The following is a 13,234-nucleotide window of genomic DNA, read 5'->3' on the forward strand; positions in this document are numbered from 1 at the left end:
TTGAAAGAGATTAATAGGTTGGGTTTTTTTTTTTAATACCAAGCATTGCTACGATAGCTGAACATCTTACAACAATTACAGACAAGGTAACATCACAGAATGCTACAAAAAGAAGAGCATGCGTGGTAGGACCTTAGAAGGAATTGTACAAGACAGGAGCTTTTGTAAGAGCTAAGCATTATTATTGCTGCATTTTAGTATTCAGATCCCAAATCAATTCACTTTGCATATTAAATGTTCATTAATCAACATCATTAAAGGAAACCTCTATTGGGGAAGTCCATTTCATTTCACTGAAATGAATTAGACGGGGAGATAGATATTTTATTAAAAAAATACAACCGCTAATTGGGGCTCTCCCTCCCCTAGGGTGATGAGCTGACCTTTCTTCTCTCCTGCCAAGCTTCTCCTTCTGCTGGAATCCCCTGCAGCCAAGTCATAATCCTGTGTTTGTAACACTGGTCTGTTGCCGTGAAAGTGATTGTGATGTGCCGAACTTGGCACCAACATAGCAGGGTTACCCAGGAAGAGCTGGCTCACATACGAAAAAGAAGCCAAGCCTCCACTGCCTCCCCAAAAAGAGTCTTTTTTTATTATTGTCAAGAAATAAATATGTGCGTATATTTATATGTACAGAAGCACCGCTATATGTGAGCGAAGTCAATGCCAGCATTAACTGACAAGTTAGAAAATTGCTGGTAGAAACACTATTTAAGGATATATTTATATCCTTATATTAAATTAATATTAAACACAAAACAGCATATTATCTCCATGTGAAGGAAAGATAGGAAAAACAGTAAGAGGCCAATATAGTGCCATCAGGAACTTTTTAATGACCCGCAAATCAAAAAAGAACCCTACAAAAAGTGCAAACTTGGACAAATTGCTAGGGATAGGTACAAAAGAAGAGTGGGGACAAAATTAGAAAGACTAAGATTAAGGCACAACATGAATTACACCTAGCAAGGGACAGAGAAGGCAATAAGAGGTTATTTACATACTTTAGTAACAAGAGAAAGACAAAGGACAGTGTTGGTCCTCTATTTAGTGGGGAAGGAGAGCTAATAATGGATGACATTAGGAAGGCCCAGTTGTTTAATGCTTATTTTGCTTCCGTCTCCACTAAAAAGGTTAATTGTGACCAGATGCTTAATACAATTAATATTAACAACAAGGGTGAAGGAATGCAAGTCAAAAAAGAGAAAGAATGCGTTAAAGAATATTTAGATAAGTCAGATATATTCAATTCAGCCGAGCCTGACGAAATTCATTGTAGGGTACTTTAGGAACTAGCTGAAGCAATCTCGGAACCATTAGCGATTATCTTTGAGAACCCACGGAGGATGGGTGAGGTCCCAGAGAACTGGAGAAGAGCAAACACAGTTCCCATCTTTAAAAAGGGGAATAAAGGGGACTCGGCAAATTGTAGACTAGTCAGCCTAGCTTTGATACCTGGAAAGATACTGAAACAAATTATTAAAGAATCCATTTGTACGCACCTCAAGAATAGGGTTATACCAAATTGCCAGCATGGATTTGTCAAGAACAAATCATGCCAAACCAGCCTAATTTCCTTCTTTGATAACGTTCCTGGTCTAGTAGATGGGGGGTGAAGCTGTAGACGTGATATATCTTAATTTTAGTAAGGCTTTTGATACAGCCCACGTTATAGTCTCGTAAGCCAACTACGGAAATGTGATCTACAGGAACTTACTATAAGGTGGGTACAACACTGGTTGAAAGACCATACTCAAAGAGCCGTTATCAATGGTTCTGGAGGGGTCTGGTACTAGTCAACGTTTTCATGAATGACTTGGATAATGGAGTGGACAGTATGTTATAAAATTTACAGATGACACCGAGGTGGAAGGGGAGGCTAGCACTTTGGAGGACAGGATTAGAATTCAAAATGACCTTGAGAAATTGGAGAATTGGTCTGACATCAACAAGATGAAATTCAATAAAGACAAGTGCAAAGTGCTACAGGTTAGCAAGATAAAATCAATGCACAACTACAAAATGGGGAACAACTGGCTAGGTGGTAGTACTGCTGAAGAGAATCTGGGAGTTATAGGGGATCACAAACTGAATACAAGTCAGCACTGTGATGCAGTTGTGAAAAAGGCAAATATCTTTCTGGGGTGTACTAACAGAAGTGTCATATATAAGACCCGGGAGTTAATTGTCCTGCTCTACCCAGCACTGCTGAGGCTTCAGCTACAGCACTGTGTCCAGTTCTGGGCGCCACACTTTAGGAAAGAGGTGGATAAACTGAAGAGCATCCAGAGAAGAGCAACAAAAATGATAAAAGGTTCAGAAAACCCAGCCTGTGAGGAAAGGTTAAAAAACTGGGCATGTTTAGTCTTGAAGACTGAGGTTGGACCTGGTAACAGGCTTTAAATATGCTACGGGGCTATTATGCTGAGCATGGTGATCATCTGTTGTCCACGTTCCCTGAAGGCAGGACAAGAAGTAATGAGCTCCATCTGCAGCCAGGGAGATTTGGGGAAAACTTTCTAATTACAGGGGTAGCTAAGCTCTGGAATAGGCTTTCAAGGGAGGTTGTGGAATCCCCATCTCCATCACTGGAGATTTTTAAGTACAGGTTGGAGAAACCTCTGTCAGGGATGTTCTGTGTTTATTTGGTCCTGCCTCAACACAGGGGGCTAGACTCGATGACTTCTCTAGGTCTCTTCCAGCCCCACATTTCTGTGATTTATGGTTTTGGAGTATTTATTTTAAAAAGAAAGGCCCCGAACAAGCTAGCCACTGGGCAAATGCGCAGAAATAGACAGCACCTGATCCAAAGATCTTACAATCTGAATATCACGACAAAAGATGAAGGAAATTGCTGAGATGACATCTCAGCAACAGAGGGGTATCTATGTGTGGTCTCCAGAGTCTTTTAAAATGGCTGCGAACTTCACTTGAATTCCATTCAACCTGAATTACACTTTTAAAAAACAATCACCAATAGGCTTCCTCCCACAAATGATATGACCCATAACAGGCCATTTTGGTCAAGAGGTCTAATATATTCAGGGGCAAATTTTCCAAGGCGTGGCATAATATGCACCCACAATTTAATTGCTGATGCAAAGCAGACTATTTGAGCAGCTGCAATCAGGTAGCTAGAGCTCAGTGCCTGCAAAACCAGGCAGGGCTTCAGAGCAGCTGAATATGTAACCCTTAATGATTGCTTTGCGTGTTCAACAAGATAAAGATTCTTCTTTTGTTTGCTTTAAATTATTCTTCTTTGGTTCAGGTCTTAAGTTTTCTGGCAATAGAAATAGTTTTGATACAGCTGATTTATGCTTGTCACCAGCTATTTTGAGAATATCAAGCCTTTGGATGGTAGCTGGCTGACTTGAAACAGATATTTTTGAATGCCAGTCTCTTGTCAAAACCTCCTGGTTTCAACACGAGGCCTGACTGAATGAGTGGGAGAGAACTGCGAGCAGCAGTTAAAAGCGTGGTTGTTTTGTGTCCTTTTCAATGGCCTGGCAGTAAGAAAAAAACAAACACAAAAACCCCATCAGGCTATAGGGCGTGAAAATGATATTTAATTAAAGTACCAGTTCACAGTACTAGAGATGCAATTACTAAAGAACATTTATAATGGAATTAGTGGAGCAACTTTTCAGAAGCTGTTCTTTGAAGTACACAGCAGTGGTGAAGAAATAAGCAGAGCAAACAAATATGTCTAAGCTATAAAGGAGAACTTGTTCCATAGATTCCAAAGCCAGAGGGACCATTGTTGTCATCTAGTCTGACCTCCTGTATAACACACTCCAGAGAACTTCCCCAAAATAATTCCTAGAGCAGATCTTTTAGAAAGCCATCCAGTCTTGATTTAAATATTGTCAGTGATGGAGAATGCACCATGACCCTTGATAAATTGTTCTAACAGTTAATTATCCTCACTGTCAAAAATGTACACCGTACTTCCAGTCTGAATTTGTCTAGCTTCAACTTCCAATCATTGGATTGTGTTATACCTTGCTCTGCTAGAAGTGAAGATCCCATTATTAAATATTTGTTCCCCATGTAGATACACCTCTACCTCGATATAACGCTGTCCTCGGGAGCCAAAAAATCTTACCGTGTTATACGTGAAACCGTGTTATATCGAACTTGCTTTGATCCACCGGAGTGCACAGCCCCGCCCCCTCGAAGCACTGCTTTACCGCATTATATCTGAATTCGTGTTATATTGGGTCGCATTATATCGGGGTAGAGGTGTACTTACAGACTATAATCAAGCCACACCTTAACCTTTTCTTTGTTAAGTTTCATAGGGTATGTCTTCACTACCCGCCGGATCTGCGGGCAGCGATCGATCCAGCGGGGATCGATTTATCGCGTCTAATCTAGATGCGATAAATCGACCCCTGAGCGCTCTCCCGTCGACTCCTGTACTCCACCGCCGCGAGAGGTGCAGGCGGAGTCGATGGGGGAGCAGCAGCAGCAGACTCACCGTGAAGACACCACGGTAAGTCGATCTAAGTACGTCGACTTGAGCTAAGTTATTCACGTAGCTGAAGTTGTGTAACTTAGATCAATCCCCCCCCAGTGTAGACCAGGGCATACTCTTTGTTTCTCGCTGTAAGGCATGTTTTCGAAGCCTTTATTCATTCTCGTGGCTCTTTTCTGTACCCTCCTTAATTTATCTATTTCCTTCTTGAATTATGGGCACCAAAACTGAACACAGTATTCCAGCAGCAGTTGAACCAGTGCCAAATACAGAGATAAAATAATGACTCAATGCAAGTGCGAATCGCAAAGATGTAGATATTTCCATGCATGAGGTTTCTGGAAAAGGTTATTGTAGCACATTGGCTCTGTGCACTGAATCTTGAGAATAGGTATCCTATTAAAAATAAGCTTTTTAAAAATAATTTCCCTGATTTTTAAAGGTGCTGAGCACATATGTGTTCCCACTAACTTCTACAGAAAGCTGCGGTTGCTCAGGACCTCTGAAAATCAGGGCAAATTTACTTCATTTATATGCTTTTAACAATTTGGGAAGAGCAGTAACACACCAAGTACATGGCTCGTTCTAGTTTCCTCAACTTCTCAGATTGTTGGACGTTACTAGACTTTTGGCATCACATGCTGAGCACCAAGGGCAAAGCTATTGATTTTTGGTGTCATCAGAACTCTGCAGGAATGATATAACCGTAACAGTTTCCCTGTGTTGCAAAATATTTTGAAACATTTGAAAACCTTGAGCAAAGGTCTGATTATCAGTGATGACCTGTTGTTTAGATACAATATTGACTGACATATGGAAATTAGACATATAGATAAAAAAGCTGCTAAACATTGTATTTGCTAGAGAACTGTTTAATTAGACTATTAAGGGTCTGAAACTGACCATAAGCCAGCAATTATTCTTTATGAAGTCCCTGAGTGACTGCCCTCTGCAGATTAAAAAAATTATGATCAAGCTTCTGAGATGACCTGAAAGTATTGTAGCAAAGTTACATCTACAGCTGATGCACTGGGAAGAGCAATGGATAAGAATATGAAAGAAGAAAAAGTAGGAAATAATGGAGCATATGCTAGTTTGGTAATGATTACCTTACTAACAGCTGACCTCAAGCTTAAATTTATCACAAGCAAGACAGAGGAGACTTTTCAAATCCTTGGGACAATACTGAAGTGATAGCCACATGCAAAACTAGATTATTCAAGGGTACTGCAGCTATAGAAATTAGCTAATGTTATAGGGCAGGGGGAAGGGCAATATATGATGATTGCAAAATAATGATGCCCCATAAAACCCTCAAGGAGGAACTGCTGCAAAGGTTCAAACAGAACAGATGGACGGGGTCAGAGCAAAATGTTAAAATAAAACAGGCATGTGAGGTCATGTATTGTCCCAAAATAAACTCAGGACATTGTACAGATGGAAGCACATTGCACATCTGGTAAGAAAAATAGGCCAAGTCCTAAACAGAGACAGACTTTACCCAGTGTGTTAGGAACTAAACCAAGTCTGCACCAGAAAAGAGCTACTGGTTACGGACTATTGTACCGTACATAACGTTAGCTGTGAGACTCTGACTAAAGCACGTCCACACACTGGACATTTTAGCACTAATGAGCCAGTTTGTTAGTGCCAAAATGTAGACAATTTGCAATATAATAAGATTTTATCTATACAGCCTAGAATCCAAATTACCCATTGTTGAAAGGATCTGTGCAAACTGTTCAGAATACAACAAAGGGAGAATGACTGTGGGGACAATGTGTACCAGAACCACTAGCTTACTGCACTGACCCAGCAGTGAATGGGCGAACATCTGCCTCACTACTTAGCAAGATTAGCTTTCTCAGATATCAAGGATTATTTTGCGGGGGTAGCTACTACCAACATTTTGCTCTGATTTTGCAAAGGAAAATAGCCTTTAGTTTTCAAGAACGCTATAGTAATAAATAATACATCTGATCAGAGTAACAGACAGGTGAGCCCTTGCTGTTCTGTATTCCCTGGAGTATGGGAATTTGGGTTGGTCCCCAAGGCTGCTTATCAAATGTGGCACCCAGATTGTTCATGCAGGTGTATTATTTAAGTAACATACTAGTAAATGAACAGCGTCCTTTCAATTGGTTGTAATTACACAATGGACTCAGAATGGTTCTGTTCAACCATATTTATGCAATGCTGGAATTTAGTTGCTAGAACCTGGTGGTCCATTTTCATACCCCATGTTGCAACTCTGTCAGGGCTCAAGCGAGCTACACCAGCATAACAAAATTTAACCTAAGCAGACCTTAGGAGTTTGAGACTATTTAAAAAAAGGATACGTATAGAGATAAAAAAGACACTTCTGAATTTATATATCAGTTTGTATTAAAATGACCATTTTTCTTACACTTCTAATAATCAAAAATACAATATGGTACATAAGCAACATACTTAAGAAAAAACAAGTCCTATGTAATTCAAGATATACTGCAGCATTTCCTGTATTTACACAAGGGCTAAATGGATTCTCATCAAAACAATACAATTAATAACAGGTCTAACCCAAATAGTATTACATTACTTGGCAAATTCCTACCACAGGATTTTGCAAGAGAAATGCCTATGAGGTGGCATTACTATGTGCTCTCCTCTTAAATGTTTCTATCACATGGTCTGTCGTCTTCAGCTTTTCGGGGAATGATTTTGTTTTGGGTCCAGGCTGCGAGACAGAGAGAGATTAAAAAATTGTTCTTATATGGGACAACTTAAAGCTTGTAGATTGCAATGTAAACCTGAACTTTCCTATCTTTCTCATGCTCATGTGTTCATCACATCAATATTATGCAATAAATGCAAATTTAAACCAAAGGGTAAACTTGCTAGTGTAGATTGCCAACATGCAGTAGCAGTAACACCACACGGAGGGAGGTGCAGTGGTGCAAATGGTTGTCTATGATGCCTGCACCAAGTTAGTGCAGCACACAAGATGGAAGGCCAGGATGAGGCCTGGCTCCGTGTATGGAAGCTGCTGCATATCCAGCATTTAAGAAAAATCAGGCAACTTATGATACCTAAATCTGAATCTCAGCACCCATTTTTTAATGATTCAGTTTAATCCTCGTAACAATGAGCTACTAATAGAGCTGGGTTAAACCACAGAATCATAGAAATGTGGGGCTGGAAGGGACCTCAAGAAGTCATCAAGTCCAGCTCCCTATGCTGTGGCAGGATCACGTAAACCTACACCAGCCCTGACAGGTGTCTGTCCAACTTCTTAAAAACCTCCAATGCTGGGGACTCCACAACCTCTCTTAGAAGCCTATTCCAGAGCTTAATTTAATTTCCCCCCTAATATCTAACCTAAACCCCCTGGCTGCCAATTAAGCCCACTACTTCTTGTCCTACCTTCAGTAGATACAGAGAACAATTGATCACCATCTGTTTCACAACAGCCCTTAACATACTTAAAGACTGTTATCAGGTCCCCCCATCAGTCTTCTTTTCTCAAGACTAAACATGCCTGCTTTTTTAATCGTCCCTCAAAGGTTGGGTTTTCTACATCTTTTATTGCTCTCCTCTGGACTCTCTCCAATTTGTCCACATCTTTCCTTAAGTGTGACACAGAATTGGACACAGTGCTCCAAGGCGTCACCAGTGCCGAACAGAGAGGGACAACTACCTTCCGTGCCTTACACACAACACTCCTCGCACAGCCTCATATAGCATTGCCAATGCACTTTAATCCTAATGAGCTGTACTCCTGTTTATTGCAGTGATGAAGCTGTTTGTAGGAGAATGCCAGTCCCACTGCATTCTGCTAACTTGTCTGATGATTTGGTGACTTGCATAAATGCAGATTAGACCAAAGTCTGAAGGGCCCGGACACTGGGGCACTGCTTTATAAGATGATACTTGTGATTGTGCAGAGCCAAAGGAAGTAGGACAAAGGGAGGTGAAGTATTTTAGAAATATTCCCTTCACTGTTATCACCACTTCCTTTTCATGAACAGACTGCATGTGACCTCCAAGTAGAATCCCTTTCCCTGTTTCTTGCCTCTCTTCTCACTCTTCTGAGTAAGCTCTGTTCTTTTAGGTCCTGGTTTCCCTTACAGTTGCATTTGGTCTGAAAATTAGTACACGCAACTGCAAGTTTTTCTCTCTGGAGTGTGACTAAGACTGGAGGTTAGGACAATCCCTGCATCACTCCTCACCTCTCCTTATCCGACCAGTGACACTATGCCAATTTTTCATCATTAAATCTGTAATTACTAATCTTATACACGGTACTTCTCTCCCTTGGTGGTACTGTTTAAACCCTCTTGAACTCCTAGTGCATTACGTCTGCTGCCTCTCTCCTGTCAGCTCTCATTGTCATTTCCACAAGGAAGTTAATCAGATTTGTTATGCGTGACCTACCCTTTATAATCCCTACTAACTGATCTAGGGAATCTGGTGCTGGATCCTGCTTTTTTAAGCATCTGCTTGTTAATACAAATAAAATGTACTAGTTTCCTTCCCCCACAGGGGAATGTCAGATATTATCTGTGAAACACCGTAAGTGTACATGGAGCTTTATGGTAACTAAGCAGCGATCAACAAGTCACAAAGAAATTATCTCGTGTCATCTGTGTGGACTGCCTAGTGAATATTAGGGATTTAAGTGAGCTGTGTGGGGTAGGTGGGTGTAGATCTGTAAAGAAGATTACCAATTACTGGTTCATAACCCTACCTTGGGATTCCCTCCGTATACCCTTGTGCCTGGGAGAACTAAAACCAGTGCTCCATGGTGAAAGGATGGTGAGTGTGAGGATGCTGTCTGTGACAACAAATTCAGAGGATTGCCAATCCCAAGCATTCAAACATCATGAGTCAGGCCCCCCATATTGAGGCAACTGGTTTAAAAAATCATGAGAGTTGAAAAATAATACATTTTGGGTTCTTTTTATTCTTTTGCCTTCTGGATTTTGAGCCTCTGGGGATCACGTTTTCAGGCTTCTCTCTGTAACTATGAGGGCCAGAGATTTACTTTTTTAAAAAATGAATGCTGAGCGTCTCAGATAATCACATGACTCCAGGAGATGGATCTTTAAAACGAATTCCAAATATACTGAAAAATTCTAAAGCACCACTTTACTAGAGTGAGCCCCCTGTGTGGTGTATCAAGACCATATTATTTCCTCCTGGTAAAAAGTAAAATGTAATAACTTGTGTTTACAGATGCTTAAAGCAAATGGTGTGGTCACATCCGTAATAGAAAGATCACTGGGCCCTTCCGGACTAGGTATTTTCATAAGCAAATAACAGATGCTGCACAATTCTGTTTCAGATAGAGATATAGGGACCTTTATATTCCATAAACAGCGTGTGATTTACAAAAAAGACCTCTCAGCTGCAGAGAAGGTAAATCGTGACTTCAAGAATGTCTTCCCCTATAGACGTAGAGAGTAAAATTTTCAAAAGGGTCTAAGCAAAATAAATCTCATTTGACTTTTAGAGGGACTAAGGCACTTTTGAAAATTTTACCCAGGTTCTATAAAAGGAGATTTACAATTAATGGGTTAATTAGGCATAGAATGCATTAGACAGAGCATAGGTTAATTAAGGTGATTGTCTTAGGCTGACCAAGTGGTTAAGAGAACCATAACTTTACGCAGTATGATGGGGGGCTTACTGCAAGAATCTATAGTTCACTAACTCGTTATGTAATCAGAAAAAGGCATGCACAGTCCAGACATCCAAGTGTAGGGAGAGGATGACTGTGCACTGGTTCTGTGCTGCAGCTTTGAAATGTACAACGTCTTTCAAGGTTCTCTAGGTAGAGCTTGCAGAAATTTCAAATTCTGTACCTGTTGATGTTTGTAGTGCCTTGCACATACAAATAATAATAGGCAACTAAGGAATGAAGAGGCCAGAGTTCCCCTGAGGAGTTCAGGATGTGCATACACTAAGAGCTTGAGCGCCTCTATGGAATTATAGTCATTTCACTTATGTTCCAAATTTGGCCCTTTTTAATTCAATACATGGCGCCCCTCCCAGTTTCCCCTGTGTTGTCATCTGCTCCCCAGGCTCCTGCTGTATGTGCTTCCTCCCCTCCACAGTTCCTTGCTGCTTCCCTCCTGCTGTTCATTCAGTTGCAACACTGGCTTTCCCCTACTTCACTGTGCTCTGTTGGTTGGAACAGGGGACTGGAAATCAGGAGAGCTGGGTTCTGTTTCTGCCTCTGGCTGGCTATGTGATCTTGAATGAGTTGCTTAACTTTCTCCGTACCTCAGTTTCCCAGTCTGTATAATGGGGTTTCTGCTTTGAGTTCTTTGGATCAATGCCATTAATATTACTACTACCTTACTGACAGCTCTTCATTCATATTGCTGGGCCAGTTCAATCTCTTCATTCATGGATGTTATGACACACAAATGAATTATTATTAGCTGTACTGAAGTCCATACCTTATAAGTTAGGCAAAATGATTACACTGATCCTGCTACTATGAGCAAGTGTTCAGACACATTCATACCTTGCTGGCTTTGTCTTTTTGTGAACAGGTACAACATGGTGACAACTTTTCACTTCTCTTCTCCAGTTCCTCTAAATGGCTCTGGGTGAAAATACCAGTAAAATGACATCCAATTGCAAATCTTGCCTTGGACATCCTATCAAAAATTTAGCTGAGACACATCAGAACTAAATATGACTCCAAATTTGATAAGATCAACAAAGCAGACTTAGTTACTCACATTCCCCAAAGCCAACATCAAGCTGTAATGAAAAAAGCAGCTAACTGCTGACAATTATTGTTTAATCTCAATACTTCCTTCAAATATGAATTGTCTTTTCTTGTATCAATGTGCAATTCACACTTATAAGGGACATTTTGATGAAGACCCAAAGCATCAACGAAATAGGACAGTCAGGATAAAACCACTTAGCATATGCCCTTTTGGGGCTACAAAGCACTCTCCAAGCTCATGACACTACACAGCTAGATTAGAGAAATCAAGGAAAAAATAGCAAGTGTGCTACTATTTTTGTCCTAAATCTCAGCTAGTTCTATTCTTGGTGACATATTAACGTGATAGGCTCCTTGGGATCTGCTGAACCCTGTGCAAAGATAGACACACAGAGGCCCTTCCAGCTTACTACATGTTTGTGATTAGCTCCCCTCCCTCCTCCACATACCCAAGTCAAAACTTGGAGGGTCTTGTTCTGTGGTGTTTGGATTGCAGGGTGACGTCTCCATGTTAACCCTGCAGCTATCTCTATCATCTTTCATCGGTGCCTGCCACAGCAAGGATGTTTCCAAGCAGCACCTACCAAAATTCAGCCCCCTAAATCATTAGGTTACTGTCCAACACACAGCTGGAGAAGAGGATGTTTAGTTACCAGGTTCATGGAAGCACTGCCATGACGTTTGTCCCTAGACCGTTACCTTATGCAGTTTAACAGCTCTGTTCAATCTTTTCTCCTGATTCAGCTGGAACTGTGTCCTCTCTAGAGCCTCTTTTAGCAGAGCATTCTCTTCTGCTTCTCTATAGACTTCATCTTCCAGTTTAGTCATCTCGGCCTGGTACGCTTGCAAAGATACCTTATTCGCCCTGTACAAAACAGAAGAGATAAAGTCCTTTGGGCTTTATTCTCATCTACACTACAGCCTCTTGACACATCTCTGGCAGTGTAAGGGGCCCTAAAAAGAGAGAATAAATTACATGTACACCCACTTTAAGGCTCCTTTACACTACCAGAGGCATGGAAAAGGCCTTAGTGTAAATGAGAAACAGGCCCCCTGTTTTTTCCTGTGAAATGCTGAAAATATTTTAACAAGGACTTCCCACAAAAATGTCTCCTTAGTCCACGATAAATGCCTCTCTTTAGGGTGCATGTCTCTGCTGAAAGGAATGGCTAGGGAAGGGGAATCTACTCGTCCTATTGAAACAAAAATGATTTCTCATAACCACAACCAAGCAAGGAGGTAGCATCATTCCACAGACAACATACTGAGTGTGTTTGCTAGGAATGTTTATACTTGATTTCTGCAAAGTACATGGAGTGTGAGGATAGCACAGCACATCATTCGGTGTGCATGATTGTGAACACTAGGTGAAGACTCAAGAGGGGCTGCTGGGAGTTCTGTCCTTAGGAATTATGTTGAAAATACCTGCACATTTGGGGCAATTTTGTACATTTCAAAGTAAAAAAAAAATTCCTTTAAAAAGCATTTTTATGTGTTCTGGGGATAGCTAGTTCTGTTAGGGAGACTTTTCTATCCACAGGGATGGGGATTTCTTCATAGGCAGGGAAATAACCCCAACCTTTCCTTCAATTTTGGGGTGGAATTTTAACCAGAGATTCCAGGGAATCTCATCCAACACTCCACTGTTCTTTTTGGCTTCGTTTTCCACATTGTTTAGACATTTTTCTTGTACGAGACAAACACCACATGTGATGCATATGATTAAGCAGAATAACACTGCATCACTTGCCATGGATTCTTCAAAGAATCATATAAATAATTAAAGACTATATAATTATTATATCTGTTACTAATAATAAATCTCGAACAGGAAAAACAGACAAGAGTAATGTTGCTGCAGAATAAAAGCAGCAGCCGCCCCTCTGCTCATACTACAAACCTTTAGATATCATTTTCATCTGCAGGATCCTATTTTCAAATGTGAGTTTCTATGGTACGTAGTTAAGTGACCAGCCCTAAACTTGGATTTCAAATGGGCACTCAGATGCTTAAAATGAATGAATGCCTAA

At 40.7% G+C, this 13,234-nt stretch overlaps 1 protein-coding gene across 1 annotated transcript in view; it reads right to left on the reverse strand.

Moving 5' to 3' along the window:
* Positions 1-7,097: 7,097 nt before the first annotated feature.
* The window catches only part of FHAD1 (forkhead associated phosphopeptide binding domain 1), a 53,905-nt gene continuing 47,768 nt past the window's right edge, over positions 7,098-13,234 (reverse strand). Inside the window, exons 27-29 of the mRNA XM_065421400.1 lie at positions 11,904-12,069; positions 10,992-11,072; positions 7,098-7,196 (exon numbers count right to left, since the gene is read on the reverse strand). Coding sequence (XP_065277472.1) covers positions 7,098-7,196; positions 10,992-11,072; positions 11,904-12,069 — 346 coding nt within the window. The remainder of the gene's footprint in view (positions 7,197-10,991; positions 11,073-11,903; positions 12,070-13,234) is intronic.

The sequence above is a fragment of the Emys orbicularis genome, chromosome 22, assembly GCF_028017835.1.
Source record: "Emys orbicularis isolate rEmyOrb1 chromosome 22, rEmyOrb1.hap1, whole genome shotgun sequence".
NCBI lineage: Eukaryota > Metazoa > Chordata > Testudines > Emydidae > Emys > Emys orbicularis.